The sequence below is a fragment of the Ranitomeya variabilis genome, chromosome 2 (genome assembly GCF_051348905.1).
Source record: "Ranitomeya variabilis isolate aRanVar5 chromosome 2, aRanVar5.hap1, whole genome shotgun sequence".
Classification (NCBI taxonomy): domain Eukaryota; kingdom Metazoa; phylum Chordata; class Amphibia; order Anura; family Dendrobatidae; genus Ranitomeya; species Ranitomeya variabilis.
In genome coordinates this window covers 426,269,637-426,284,404 of record NC_135233.1, presented here as the reverse complement: position 1 = coordinate 426,284,404, position 14,768 = coordinate 426,269,637, and the positions used below count along the sequence as shown (strand labels likewise).

Below are 14,768 nucleotides of genomic sequence, written 5' to 3'. Positions count from 1 at the left end.
AATGGCGGCCTGTGTGCACCGATATATTAGTGACCTTTCTGTGCACTGATGAAGCATGGCTCATGTAAAGAGCACCGACCAGCGTAAGTGGTCACCAGCCCAATATATGCGTCACTGAAGGTGGTCTCGACATACGTACCAGCCACAGAGGCAGGAGCGGTCACTGATGCTGGTTTGGACGAAGCCTTGCCTGGTGGTGGAGCTGGCTTAGCCGGCATGCTGGTTTTAGCCTTTTCCAGTAAAGCCATGACCTGGTCCTTCGATGCCGGCTAATGATAGAGAACAGCGTGAGACTAGTAATGTGCTGGAGAATCATTGGCGAACTACCGAGGTCAGCAAGCTCGCCAATCCCATATCTGTGAATCGGGGGTCTCACCTTGAGTTTTCCTGTCGCCTTTGACATCTTCTCGAACCCAATATGCATCATGAACGTGGGCAGAGCCTCCTGCGCTTTCTTCCGCACATCACAGTTCCGGTCTTCCAGGCAGGCGTAGAGGTACGGGACGCAGAGCTGCAGATCGGAGGGGACGGCACGGAGGGTGGGCAGCTTCTCTGCCAGCCAGCCAAGGATCTATGAGGAAGCATAGTCTCTTAGCATCAAGGTGATTGCTACAGAGAAGGTGGCAGTAACAGAAAACGGCCATAAAGCCTTACCTCTTGTCTTAGGAAAGGGTTTTCTTTTTTCAGCTCCTCGGACAGATCTTCCCCTTCCAACCATTCCTTCATAGCGGTCTGCTCCACCCAAGAGTTTAGTGTTACCAGCGCTGCCGCTCTGACATTTGCCTTAATGAGGAGGGGGAAAAAAAATAAAAAATCTTCCAAGTAATGATGGCGAACGATCATGCATGTGTGATCAGCACTCTGCACTGCTGTGTGGCAGGCCATCATATTTAAATGGTGTCCTTAAGATTAGAAAAATATCTGCTTTCCTCCAAGAACAGGGCCACACTTACACAATGGTTAAGTGTGGAACTGCAGCTCCGCTCTCGTCACGGCATTGAGCGGCAAAACCCCTGAAAAGGTGCAGTGGATGATGGCGCATGTGAAAGCAGCCATGTTTACCAGCCCCTTTAAAAATGGTGCAAAGTGCAAGGTTTACCTGTATTACATGGGGCGCTCACCTTGCTGTCCCCCAGGACGGTTATAATGGGCATCCCCAAGTTCTTCACATGCTGCTTAATACTGGGACCCATGGCAGAGGCGAGCTGCTGCAAGATGCCCAACGTCTGCTGAACCTGAGAAAGAAAGTCCGATAAGGAAAACCGCACAGATTATAGGAACATAACATAACATGGCGGCATTACATACCAGGATCTTATTGGAGTCATTCAGACGAGCCTTCAGGGCACTTGGAAGTTCTCCGATGTTGGGAAGGATGAACTTGGCCTCGTTCAGGATCGTAGTCACTTCGTCTAGACCTTCCTTGCGGATTTTCCAGTTCTTGTCTCCGATCTTAGACACGAGGTCAGAACTGATTTTATCACTAGAGGGAAGATACACGTGGTTATAACTGCATCACCCAAATGTACAAGCACTCGACGCGTTTCACAACCTGACAGAGCAAGGGAAACCAATCACCTGATCTCAGCCCGTGGCAGAAGATCCATGACGTCGGCAGGAGCGTCGTCCTCCTGGTCCTCACCCTCATCATCATCTCCTCCTCCTGCACCAGACTTTGCAGACACCCGGGATGGTGCTGACGGAGTCTGTCCTTTCATCTGTTCAATTGAACATTAATGATTTAAGTGTCTCAATCAAGAAGGATCTGGAAAACGTTCTTGTATGGAGCATCACAAGTTTTTGGATCATTATACATCAGATAAACCGCTCTCCTCCAAAAAGAAGAAAACTTCGAGCCACCGATACAGAGCTACCGAGAAGTAAACGTCTGGCCCTCACTCATGACTAAAGGCCGCCATACACCTAGATGAAAATTGGTCAAAGCACAGACTTCAGAACGGAAGGTAGAAGGTCTGAATGGGCACCTAAGTCTCCCGATGATGGACAAGGATCAGGCATTTAGACTTCCAACTCCTGATACTTTGGTTTTCAGAGATCAGTCACTGCCAAGAGTCTTGAAAAGATCTTCTCCCTCCCCATTAAAAACACATCAACGCTCGGCAGAGCCAAACAAAAGTGAATGGGGAGTAAGTAGAGAAATAGGGATTTTTGAGTAAAATCCTTTTCCCTGAGCCACTCACTGGGGGACACAGGACCGTGGGTGTATGCTGCTGCCACTAGGAGGCTGACACTAAGTAAATACAAAAAGGGTTAGCTCCTCTGCAGTATACACCGCCCACTGGCTCCGGATAATACCAGTTCGGTAGCAAAGCAGTAGGAGATTAACAAAATTTAACCGTAGGAACATGTCAGAGACTAAAACACTCATCATAGGCAACAAGCCAAAACAGGGGTGGGTGCTGTGTCCTCCAATGAGTGGCTCGGAGAAAAGGATTTTTTTTTTTTTACGGTGAGTACACAAAAATCCCTATTTCTCCATCGCCACATTGGGGGACACAGGACCGTGGGACGTCCAAAAGCAGTCCCTGTGCGGGAACTAACCCAACAGTGTAAACGTATGGCACCTGCTGTCTACAGGTGCGCTACCGCTGCCTGCAGAATACGCCTACCCAGGCTTGCATCTGAAGATGCCAGAGTATGGACATTGTAATGCTTTGAGGTGTGCAGGCTAGACCAGGTCGCAGCTTTGCAAATGCTTGATTCAGAATGGCCCAGGAAGCACCCACCGACCGAGTGGAGTGTGCCCTGAGGCCCGCAGGGAAAGGCTTGCCTCCGACGCGGTAAGCCTCTTGAATAGTCGACCGAATCCATCTGGCGATTGTCGACTTAGAAGCGGCCAGTCCCTTCCGGTGTCCCGCCGGGAGCACAAACAGACCTTCAGTCTGTCGAAAAAGGTGCAGTCCTAGACACGTACTTCCAGAGAGCTCTCACAAAATCCAAGGAGTGAAGAGCCTTCTCCACGCGGTGCGTTGGAGCAGGACAAAATGACGGAAGTACGATATCCTCGTTGAGGTGGAAGGAAGACACCACCTTTGGGAGGAAGGTAGGGGGAAGGTCTGAGGACCACCTTGTCTCGGTGGAATGTAGGGAACGGCGTCCGACAGGAAAGGGCAGCCAACTCCGAGACTCGTCTGATCGAGGTAATAGCGACGAGAAAAGCCACCTTCCATGAAAGGAGAGGTAGAGAGATGTCCTGCAATGGCTCGAAGGGAGATTCCTGCAGGACACCTAGGACCAGATTAAGGTCCCAAGCCTCTAGAGGTGCTTTGTAGGGGGGGGGGCACCATGTGAGAGACTCCCTGAAAGAACGTTCTGACCTGGGGTTTGGAAGCAAGAAAAAGGACTGACAAGGCCGAGACCTGCTCTTTAAAGGGAACTCGGCGAAAGCCCCAAGTCCAGACCGGATTGTAGGAAATCCAGGATGGTAGGGATGTTGAAAACCAACAGAGGGCGACCTATGCGTCTGCACCATTCAAAGAAGATCTTCCAGGTCCGATGATAGATGCGCGATGACACCGGCTTTCAGGCATTAATCAAAGTGGAAACTACCTCACGGGAAAAACCTGCTCGAGTCAGAACCCAGGATTCAACGGCTAAGCCGTCAAACGCAGGGCCCCTGAGTTCTGGTGGTAGATCTGACCCTGAGAAAGTAGATAGTCTCGATCTGGTAGGCGCCAAGGAACGTCTGCAATGAGTTGGACCAACTCTGTATACCACGCCCGGCGAGGCCAACCCGGGGTGATGAGAATCACCGGGACACCCTCCGACCTGATCTTCCTGAAGACTCTGGGAAGCAGGGGTGGGGGGGTGGGGAAACAGGTAAGGAAGGTGAAACTGACTCCAAGGAACGAACAACGCGTCCACCCTGATTGCTCTCGGGTCCCAAGACCGTGACACAAACTGAGGTACCTTGGCATTGAACCAGGAAGCCATCAAGTCTTCGTCCGGAGTACCCCAACAAAGGCAGATTTGTTGGAATGTGTCCTGATGGAGAGACCACTCTCCTGAGGCAGTCCGCAGCCCAGTTGTCCACTCCTGGAATGTGAATGGCCGATATGACAGAGTGGTTGTTTTCAGCCCAGCGAAGGATGTGCTCTACCGTGTATTGCAGCTCTGCTGCGGGTGCCTCCCTGATTTATATACGCACAGCTGTGGCATTGTCCGACTGTATACGGATGGGGCGGCCTGCTAGGAGATTATGGAACCGCTTTAGGGAGAGCCAATCGCACGTATGTCCAGGATATTGATTGGAAGGCGAGACTCGTGAGGAGTCCAGGTTCCCTGCGCAGTGTGATGGTGAAAAACCACTCCCCAACCGAGGAGGCTGGCATCGGTAGTGACTACCAGCCAATAGACTGGGAGGAAGGACCTCCCTTGGAGAAGAGAGGTTCGGAGCATCCACCATTGGAGTGTCTGCTTGACCCGAGGAGAGAGAGGACACAGTCGGTCGAGGGAAAATGGACTTCCGTCCCATGCATCCAGCACAGCGTGCTGGAGGGGACAGAGATGTAGTTGTTCAAATAGAAATCGCTTCCATTGCGGCCACCATCTTCCCGAGAATCCTCATGCCGAACCGGATGGAACAGGGGGATGGCTGGAGAAGCTTCCAGTCCCCCTGTTGAAGAGCCAACCCTAGGGAGGTGTCCAGGGTCATGCCCAGGAAGGAGATCCTTTGAGATGGAGCAGGAGATGACTTTTTTGGGAGGAAAAAAATCGATTTCGTAACCGGAGGACACAGATCCTGACCCACTCGTCGTGAACGACTGCGAGACAGGTATGACGAAACAAGAGAAGGCGTCCGCCTGCTTTGCTGGTGTCGTCCGGACGAGATTGCGAGTCATTTAGAAGATGGTTGGGGTCTGGATCCCCTGGACCTAGACTGCGTGGTGCGGCCCCTCCAGGAATGGTTGGGCCTGTACGAGGCCTGAGGGCTTTTTTGTCTCTGCCAGCGCGGCGCCCCGAACCAGGGGAACTGGCCGAGGAATGCCATGCATAATTTCCACGAAAGGGCCGAAATCGAGCCTGCGGCTGACGGCGGATCGGTTGTCTGAATCTCTGCTGGGGAAGGGAAGTACTTTTTTCCCCCTGTAGCGTCTGAAATCAGCTTATCCAGCTTTTCACTAGTCGGCCACTGAGATATGGCAGGAACGTGAGGGACTTTTTAGATGCGGAGTCCGCTCACCAGTTCCTGAAGCATAGCGCTCTCCTAATCGCCACAGCGTTTGAAGCTGTAAGTGCAGAGCAGTTCGCCGCGTCCAGGGAAGCTTTTACGAAGTAATCGCCAGCCAAGGAAATTTGATTTGCTAGCTCCGCTATGTCAGAAGGAAGATCAATGTTCTGTAAGGCCTTATGCAGAGAGTCTGCCCAACAAGTCATGGCTTTGGCTACCCAGGTAGCAGCAAAGGAGGGAAAGAGTGCCGAGCCTGAAGTCTCAAAGGCTGAACGGGCGAGACTGTCCACTAGGCCATCTGTGGGATCTTTGATAGAGGATCCATCCGGCACAGATATGAGAGTTTTGGAGGACAAACGTGAAACAAGGAGGAACCACAGGCGGGGATTCTGACCATTGTTTGCGGAGATCAGGAGAAAAGGGATATTTGGACTCCAGAGATCTCTGGCCTGCAAAACGTTTGTCCGGACGCTCCCCATGTTGCTGGACTATGTCCTGGAACTCCTGGTGATTGGCAAACACCCTGTGAGTACGTTTGATCCTTCTGAAAAACACCGAGTCATCCGTACTGGAGGTTGCCGGTTCCTCATCAACCTGAAGGGACTGGTTGACGGCCTCGATGAGACTATCTATAGAGCTCTGAAACTCTGGCGACTCCAGATCTAGAGGCCCATCAGACTCAGGTTCAGAGTCCTGGTCGGAAGAGGTGCCTGGGGAGCGAGAAGCTGAGCTAACGGACACCGAGGCACCGGAGAGCCAGGGGGACGAGCTACGGAGGTGCTTCCTAGATGGCCGCCTGTGCTTAGAATGAGAGCGGCCCCTGCAGGCTGAGGATTACGCAGCCGTAGGGGAAGTTTCCTGAATAGGCGGATTAGTGGTCCTGCTCCTGGTTGAATCCTGGAGCGACTTGATAGCTTTAGTCAAAGAAGCCATAGATTGCGAAAGTGACAAAGACCACTCAGGGGGACTGGTCACCGCGGTCTTGTTTGCGGCGGGGGGCTACTGAGCGCATTTAGGGTTACAAGCATTACAGAGCGGAGCAGTGAAGAAGTGAATAACACAGTGTTTTTGCAGATTTTTTGGAGGGTTTAAGCAGAGACATGTTGTGCTGCTAACCTCCGTGCAGGGCTGATGTGGGGCACTTGTGCAGCTAATAAAGCAGAGCACTGTGTGCAGGAGTAGGAGGGCCTGTGTCAGTGTGCAGCGCACCAACCCAGATCCTGCGTCCTGTCGCAGCGCTGTGACCGGGAGGAGAGGTGCAGCCTGGCGTCTTGAAGTTCCTGGTATCCAAGATGGGTGCCGATAGTATGTGGAGCGCTTCTCGCAGTGTGCAGGAAGCGCTAAACCAGTGGGCGGGGCCTCACGCGTGACACGCGCTGTGGGCGTAGACGTGGCCTAGCTGGGGCCGAAGCCAGGGAGTAAATTAGAGGTGCCCGGCCGCAAGATGTGGCCGAGCCCGCAGTGCGCTCCGGAGCCCCACAGCCCCCCCCACCGCTTGTGGTCCTCTTCAGGCATAGTATGGGGGGGGGGGGGGGGGGGGGGGGAAGAGATGCAGTAACCCTCGATCCGCCGCCCTCTTGGGAGCTATATGCAGTACCGCTGTTCTTCAGTGGTGGTGCAGAGGGAGGGCGGCCGGACTGTGCTCATGGGAAGGTGGCCTCTGTGTAACCTAAGGGTTCCCTCCCCTAGGATTTCTCAGGGCTAGTTCTCGGCCATACATCCCACGTCGCAGGAGAGGATACGGGAAGTAAACTCGCCGTGCTTGCCTGTTGATGTTTTGGGGGAGATCAGCCCCCTTAAAAGGGTCCGTCGCCCCATCATCCTCTTGCGCAAAGTTAAAAATAAAATTAAAAATAAGAGTAAGAACGTCTGGAGAAAAACAGACGCAGTGTGCCTCCTACGGACACTAAGCAAGAACTGGTATTATGCGGAGCCAGTGGGCGGAGTATACTGCAGAGGAGCTAACCCTTTTTGTATTTACTTAGTGTCAGCCTCCTAGTGGCAGCAGCATACACCCACGGTCCTGTGTCCCCCAATGTGGCGATGGAGAAAACTGTAGTAGTCAGCCGACCATTTGTGGCCAACGTAAAGCAGCCGAACCAGAGACCTCCGGACTGCAGACTGCACAGTTGGGAGTTGCTGCTCCTCTCCGGACAGTAGCTGCCGGCTGACCGCTCTTGCAAGGTTCCGGGGTTTTCTTGCAGAGATGCATCTGGTGTAGGACGTCCTTGGTCACAGCCACATGGGACCCATTTGTGCTGATCTTCTGCAGACTTAATCAAGGGTGAAATTGGAGCTGAATAACTGCAGCATAAAGTGACAGGATGCACGAGGAGAGTGTCGAGCCGGCACTTTACTCTGCAGCTTCTCCTGCTCATCCCCAACGTAGACTGCAAGAAGCAGAGGATGATGGACGCCAACACCAGCTGGGGAGAACCGGCACCTACCAATAACACAACTTAATCCTCCCTGCGGGTCACATGACCCAAGACGCAGAACTAAACCCCCCCAAAGAAAAGAACCCACTCACCTTCTCAAACTCTGCGTCAATCTGGGAAAGGAGTGCCGGCTTTTCTTCTTCAAAAAACATTCTGAGCGGAGCTCCCATGTACAAGAACATGACGCCCAGCAGCGTGATGGCGGAGGTCCTGATCGCCTACGATCACATCTTGGGGTTAGGGGCACGCGCATCGGTACAACAGCCAAAGTCAACGGCACAAAGAACTTACAGGGTTTGTGGCAGCGAGCGCGGTCTTCACATTACTGATGAAGGCCTTAACGTTCAGCCTGAAAATGCACAAAGACCAAGTCTGATCAGATATCTACATGTCGGCGCTGACCCTTCTCCCAAATCTGCACAACGGAAAGGTAAAACAAGACTTACCCTGTAAAACCAAACTCTTTGATCGCATTTGACAGCCAGTTCAGGGTTTCTGATTGGTTCTTAGGATTTTTCTGGGCAAAAGCCAGAGAGACGACCTAGAAATGCACAACGCAGTGATGAGACTGCAGCTCAGGGACCAGCGACAGACATCCCCACCAGCCCCCTCACCTGCTCTGCTGTCCAAGGCAGCATGCAGGCCTCCGCGATTGCACTCAGAGCTTCCTTGGCATTTCCTCCACATTTTACATCTCCAACTTTGTCGACAAGTCCGTCAAGGACCACATTGGCGGAGGTTTTTGAAAAGTTTCCTTTTTGTGCAATGAGCGCCACAATGTGCAACTTCATCTGCATGACCTAGGGGTGTACATACTTATTACACGGCAAAAATCGCACTGCACGATCATTCATTGCAGCAAGCGAGTCCCCGAGGGGATGAACAAGCGACTTACTTGGAAGTTGGTTTCTTTAAAACCTGGTTTCTTGGCCAACATTTTCACCAGTGCTTGGCAAGGAATATCGCTCCTTTCCATTGTTTCAACAGCCTAAAAAAGGAAGAAAACCTCATATATACATAAAAAAGGATCACAGACTGCAGCGACACCACAAACCCCCTGCTCTTCAGGATGACAGCGACTCGGCCCCATCACACCCTTCCATTCTACCCTCTCCCATCCCGCCATTATCAGATGGTCGCTTACCTTCTGGAACTCCTCCATGCTTGCCAATCTCTCCTTCCAGTTGCCACTGTCCAGCTGCTGCATGCAAGATGCAGGGAGAACTGCAGCCGCCTTCTCTTCACAGGCCTCGGGCTACAAGAACATTGCCGGCTTAGACGTGGCAAACCCAGGACTGTACCCGTTATACCAGGAGCTTCCATGATACCCACCGAGAGCTCCTGTTCAAACACCTCCCTGGCATCTGCAGCCTTCTTTCCCTTGGAAGCGCCGGCCCCCGACGCTGGGGCTTTACCCTTCTTCACAGGACCTCCAGCCTATAAAATAATGAACTGTTACAAGACCGTACCCTGGTGCCCCAGCTGCTGCAGGCCTGGTGAGGTTACATGCCTTGGAGGGTGCTGGCTTTTTCGAGGCCATTCCAGGTTTGGCAGCTTCCTTTGCTTCATTCGCTGCACTCTGTGGAGGCGCTGCTTTCCCAGGAGCTGAAGTAGTCGCTTTGGCTTCTTTCTTCTCTCCAGATCCGGCCTTCTTGCCACCGGCTAGTTCTACCTTGTCGGCACACTCTTTGATCTGGGTATAGGGGGGTGAGCAATTTCATTTTTTTTTTTAAATACCAAGATTAATATTCTGCAATCCTGTAATTTTGCAGTAAGTCAGTGGAAAGCTGCCAACACGTCACCATATCCATAGGACCCCATTCACACCACCATTATCCAGGTGCAGCTGAAATATGGGTGCGACAGACGCCAAACACCTTTATTACAGAAACCTACCCGATCAAGCTTCAGCTTGTCCACTTCGTTAAGGAATGGGTTAACCGCTTTCTCCCCAACAACTTTTTGCGCCGTACCCAGGGCCTCAAAGGCGGCATCTCTGACTTCAGGGGCAGAGTCGTTGATTTGCTGTGGAGTGACCAGACGAGGCAATCATTTTTATGGTCCCAATTTACAAGAATAAATAATTCTGTGGACAACGCAGAGTTAGGACTGTCACCTTCAGGAGCGCCGCGCAGAATGGCTTCAGTAAACTTTTGGGCAGGGTGGAGGGCGTGCAGTGGCGGAAGCTTCTGGCCAGGAACAGAGACGTCTGCTGCTTTATAGTTGGGTTCTTGTTATCCATGACAGCAAGGACGTCTTCACTTACATTCTGTAGTGTAGTCTGAGAGAAGGTGTCAGACGTGAACATTAGTACTATCTGGATCCTTGTAGTTGGGACGTCATTGTAGAATGACTCTTCCATCCACTCAACAGGTGATGAGCCCCCTGCCCAATGCTGGGACCACCAGAAAAGACAAGGAGGTTCTGTGCCCAACTTTCGTACCCAGCAATCATGGTATTGTGGACAATGAATAGGACGCATCATATGTCAGCGACACAGGACCTCCATTCCTGTGATTGTGGGGGTCCCAGCGTTCAGAAACACATCCCCCCATATCAGATTGGTGTAATCCTTTACCAGGCCATGATGACTTACCGTGAGAAATATGGCATCTATGGCCTCCTGTAGGGCTTGTACTACTTGTGGCTTCTTTTCCTTAAACTTCTCCAATATAGTTGGCACAACCTTGAAAAGAAAAAGAAAATTAAAAAAATAAAAACTACTCAAAATGAATCCATGCTTAAGAATTGACCTGTTCCTGGACTAGGACGTGAATGCTCAGTGGTGGCACAGGACCTGGCACTGCAGACCAGCAACAGTCTGGAGGTTTATAGGGGGCGACCCCCTTTACCCATCAATTGTAAGATGGAAATTGCCTAAGACATTACAGTATATATTACAAGTGTAAAGAGGGGCAGGTGAAGCCCACAATACGGCTCAGATGTCGCCACCACACCCCGAATCAGATGTTCATTTCTACCAGGAGCTTTTGCTCCTACAGACATCTGTACTCACCGGAAAGAGAGGAGGAGAATCTCCTATGGAGCAATGCTGTAACCCAGATATCTTCTGGGGGGGCAGGTAACTATTCTGCACTTCCAAGTCCCAGTTACAATAAAGAGTTAAACATGGATCACTTTACATCTCATTGTGAGGGGACCTAATGGCCCACGACCAGTGATGGGCGAACCTGTGGATGTTCGGGTTTGACAAAAAAAAAAAGTTTGGTTCGGACACCAGAATGGTACCCAAACCTGGACGGACCCCATTTAGATGAATAGGGGCCAAAACCAAACGTCCGTTATTTCCAACGCCGTCATCTGTTTAACAGCGCGAGAAATACTGGCTCTGACGGACAATAAGATCAGAACGCCGCGGTTCCCACGCCGTCAGGTGATAATCACACTCCTGTCTGTGATCCGGCTGGCGAGGACAGTCGTCGCATCACTGACAACTGCTCTCCAAATCATTGTGGGACACAGACATGAATGGATTATTGGACAGGTGAGGAATATGGAGTTTTTATTTTTTTGTCTTTTACAGTGGGACATGGGCATCAATGGATTATGGGCGGAAAGGTGAGCACAAGTTTGCTTTTTATTTTTAGTGAACGAGTAAAAGATGGTGGGGAGTTTTTTTTTTTTTTACTTGCATTCTTTTATTTTAAATACAAAGGCAAAGTGCCAAAATGGTCACATCTAAAAGAGGGGAACCCACGCCATTTTTTTTTTTTTACGTATTTACTGCACAAGTGCCGGCTGATGAATACACTCAGACTTGCTGCATCAGTGAGAGTAGGTGTAGGAGGATGAGAGTAGTACTCATCAGCCGACGCCTGTGACCAGTGGTAACCTTTTTCCCGCTGGGCACAGCTGCTGAGTATAGGAACCGCAGCGCTCGGACTAGCAGTAATGAACTTGCCGCTGATCAGAGCTGCCGGTGTTTCTCCCACGGTCACACAGATGACAGTGTGGGAAACACCAGATATTTGGGCTGCGGAACCCCAACAGTAACAACCACTTCCTGGAGAAGTCAGTGTCTGGGGGTCTGTGGACGGACCCCAAACTTCACTGTTCAGCGATCACTACCCACGGCCGCTCCATATACAACATACAAAGTCTGCAATGAATTTTGAATGTGTCAATTAGTAGTAGAAGTTTAACAAGCCGGGTAATACAGTAGTCACAGGGTGTGGACCACATCCAGCGTCTGCACCAGAAATACAATGCCGAGCACAATGAGTCACCGGCAAGCAAACCGCACTCACATGGCAGGCGTAGGAGCCAAACTTCTTCCTGAGGCCCGCAGCTAGCCCGGCCAGGCATTTGGCAGCCAGGGCTACGAGCATGACATTGGTGTCTTTACCAATCACCTGGAATAAAAATATATTGTTATTATTTAATGCCTTGAGAAGTTGTCAGGTTCAGATACGAGCTCACGACACCATTTACCTTCTTCAGAGCCCTCACTAGATCGCCGTAGTCCCCAGCCTCAAGTTTGGGGTTTTTCACCAGGATCTCCACCGCTTCCAGAGCCTCCTTTCTTTCCTGCCACTTTTTGGCCTCCTATTACATAATGCACCAAATACATCAGAACTTCACGTCATAAAGATGATCAGATCTTACAAGTGTCATCCAGAGGATAGTCCATCGCTTACAATTTTATCATAGAAATCTTTCGGCAGCTTTGAGAGAATTTCAACAGCTTCAAGCAGCTCATAAGCGTCCACCTGCGGCACGACTTCATCTTCACCTTCCTCTCCTAAGAAGAGACCCTAATGATCAGTAACGGTACAGAGATGAGATACCGTCATTTATCATCCATGGGATTTACAGGACCCACCTTCACCATCGCCGCTCGCTTGCTGCTGCTCAAACTTCGCCTTCAGGTCCTGCTGCGAGCGCAGGAAGCGTGTCTGTTTGGGAGCGGACAACGGCATCTTCACCCATTCCTCCTCTAGTTCTTTAAGCTGCAAAAGTAAAAAAAAATAAAAAAAAAAATAAAAAATTTACAATAAAATGGACAATAGCAAAGAAGCAAAATATTACCTTGGGGCGAGAATACCCTAAAGGAATCAGGTGGCCTATAACTTGGACGAGGACTGCAACGCAAAGCTCGGACTGACCGTCTGGAAATACGTGCTGTCAGTGTCGGGTGACGGCCAGTCCAAGCGTTGCAACCCTCGCCCGAGTTACACATCCGCCCACCTCTTCCCTACAGAATATTCATGAGCAAGTGGTATTCTACGGTGAAAAAGTAAAACCGATGAAAGCAGCCATTGCTGTGGTCCGAGGAAGTGAAGTCGACGGTAAAGACAGTAACTTAAATCCTTTCATAAACCCCTGGATAAAGTGCGCGTCTCACCTGCACGGGATTGATATTCTGCAGGGGCGGCCGCAGAGCATCTCTGATCCAGCGGAAGATCTCCACAGCGAGGAGCTTGGCTTCATCTCGCACCGCCTTCTCTCGGGACTCGAAAAGTTTTGGCAACACTTTAATGATTGGCTTCAGGGACATGATTTTGGATCCGAACTCACTGTGAAGACAAGACATGACCTAAGAGTGCGGAGAGGTACGACGAAGGTTTGGTACACAGTGCAGAGTCAGCGAGCACCCACCTCAGCGCTCTCCGCAGGGTCTCCACGCAGGCCACCACGATCTTGGGGTTCTTGTTGTCCAGGCCTTTCAGCAGCTCCTCCTGTACCGCGTCCCCCTTCTCGATTCTATGTACATCAGGCAGATGTCGGACCCCAGCTCCTTCGCCCTGGCTTTTGGCTGATTAAATACTTTGTTTCACCACTCCCGACACCACCTCCCCCGTCGTCCTAAAAAACAGGAGCTTACATTAGAAAACACCGACAATGTAAAATATAAAAACCCCCACCCACCAACAATGTATGAGGCCGAGTCTCACAGCGGACGCATTACCTCATCCATATTTTGGCCACAAGTCCCAGCTTGTCCGCAGTGGCCGCCATCAGGGCAGGTGGCCACCATCAGGGCAGGTAAACGACGGCTGCCGTACGGTCGTGTGAATGGGACATATGAGCCACTTACTTTCCTGCGACGTGTGCACTTTCGATGTACACCAGCGCGGCTTCCAGGCCTTTTAACTGAGCGACTGCGTTGGATTCGGTGACTAACTTCTTGATTAATCCCAGATATTTGGACCACTCCGGGCTCTTCTCATCCACGATCTTCTGGAACAGCTTCATCGCTTCTTCGTAGCCATTTAATCTGGCTTTCCACACTGCAGACAAGGCGACCAACAATCAAGTGGCCATGAACCTGCGTTACATCACCGTCATGCATAGCACGGGGTCGGCAGGAAAGAGGGTTTGCGCTGGTGGGTTTCCTGTCCCTTTTCCTCATTTTGTGGGGTCAAAGCCAAGCACCATGTCTGTTTACCCCCAAAAAGTAAGTGGAGCAGATTGAGAACGTTCACCATCACTCCTCTCCAGTCTCAGGATTGTGTGGGGTCCCGGCGGTCGGACCCCCGGTAACCACATACTTATCTGCTCTCCTGCTGGAGAAATGGAGAGCCAAAACCTAGAATATAAATGGTAAGCGAATGACCGGCCGTGGTACGCAGAGAAGAACGGGGACACAAGTGCTCTGTCCTGTGATCTGTGGGGTCCTGATCGATCATCCATATAGGACAGAGCAGCCTTTACGACCATTAGATTCCTGAGCGGAGCCGCGCGACGTCCGGGGAAAGTGATGACGCAGCGATATTGCTAGAAGCGCAGGAGGAAAAGGTAAAAATAGAAGCCGTGCGTCGAGCTCTTCCCACTACTGGCGAGAGGGACCCACACAAGAGCGCGAGACGGAGCTGCAGAGACACCAACTCATCCAGGTCATGGCGGCATTAACACGGCAGCAGGAGGCAAACACGTACCTTGTGTTCACATTTCTGGTCGATAGGAAGCTTCATCCACTCGCTGTCGTCCCCCATGATGGCCGGCGTCTGTCAGATCACTAAAGAGATCTGCAAGGAAGGAAAAAGGACACTGGACTTAACAGAACATAGGGGCGGTTTCCACTCCACAGTGGGTTAACGGGTCTGGGTGAGGGGCAAGTTGTCATCATCCCCCTACCCCATTGTGATCGCCTGTAGAATTGCAGCACATCCTCCACC

At 51.3% G+C, this 14,768-nt stretch overlaps 1 protein-coding gene across 1 annotated transcript in view; it reads right to left on the bottom strand.

The window, feature by feature from the left end:
- Positions 1-14,768, bottom strand: part of CKAP5 (cytoskeleton associated protein 5) — a 33,639-nt gene that overhangs the window by 16,342 nt on the left and 2,529 nt on the right. The window contains 27 exon segments of the mRNA XM_077286842.1: positions 140-269; positions 377-571; positions 655-783; positions 1,122-1,235; positions 1,309-1,483; positions 1,579-1,718; positions 7,722-7,847; positions 7,921-7,978; positions 8,076-8,170; positions 8,244-8,429; positions 8,525-8,617; positions 8,774-8,884; positions 8,962-9,066; positions 9,140-9,322; positions 9,526-9,654; positions 9,746-9,910; positions 10,226-10,315; positions 11,898-12,002; positions 12,082-12,195; positions 12,288-12,391; positions 12,473-12,599; positions 12,995-13,166; positions 13,249-13,351; positions 13,354-13,423; positions 13,425-13,455; positions 13,688-13,881; positions 14,529-14,618. Of these exon segments, the coding sequence (XP_077142957.1) occupies positions 140-269; positions 377-571; positions 655-783; positions 1,122-1,235; positions 1,309-1,483; positions 1,579-1,718; positions 7,722-7,847; positions 7,921-7,978; positions 8,076-8,170; positions 8,244-8,429; positions 8,525-8,617; positions 8,774-8,884; positions 8,962-9,066; positions 9,140-9,322; positions 9,526-9,654; positions 9,746-9,910; positions 10,226-10,315; positions 11,898-12,002; positions 12,082-12,195; positions 12,288-12,391; positions 12,473-12,599; positions 12,995-13,166; positions 13,249-13,351; positions 13,354-13,423; positions 13,425-13,455; positions 13,688-13,881; positions 14,529-14,585 (3,301 nt within the window). The 5' untranslated portion in view covers positions 14,586-14,618.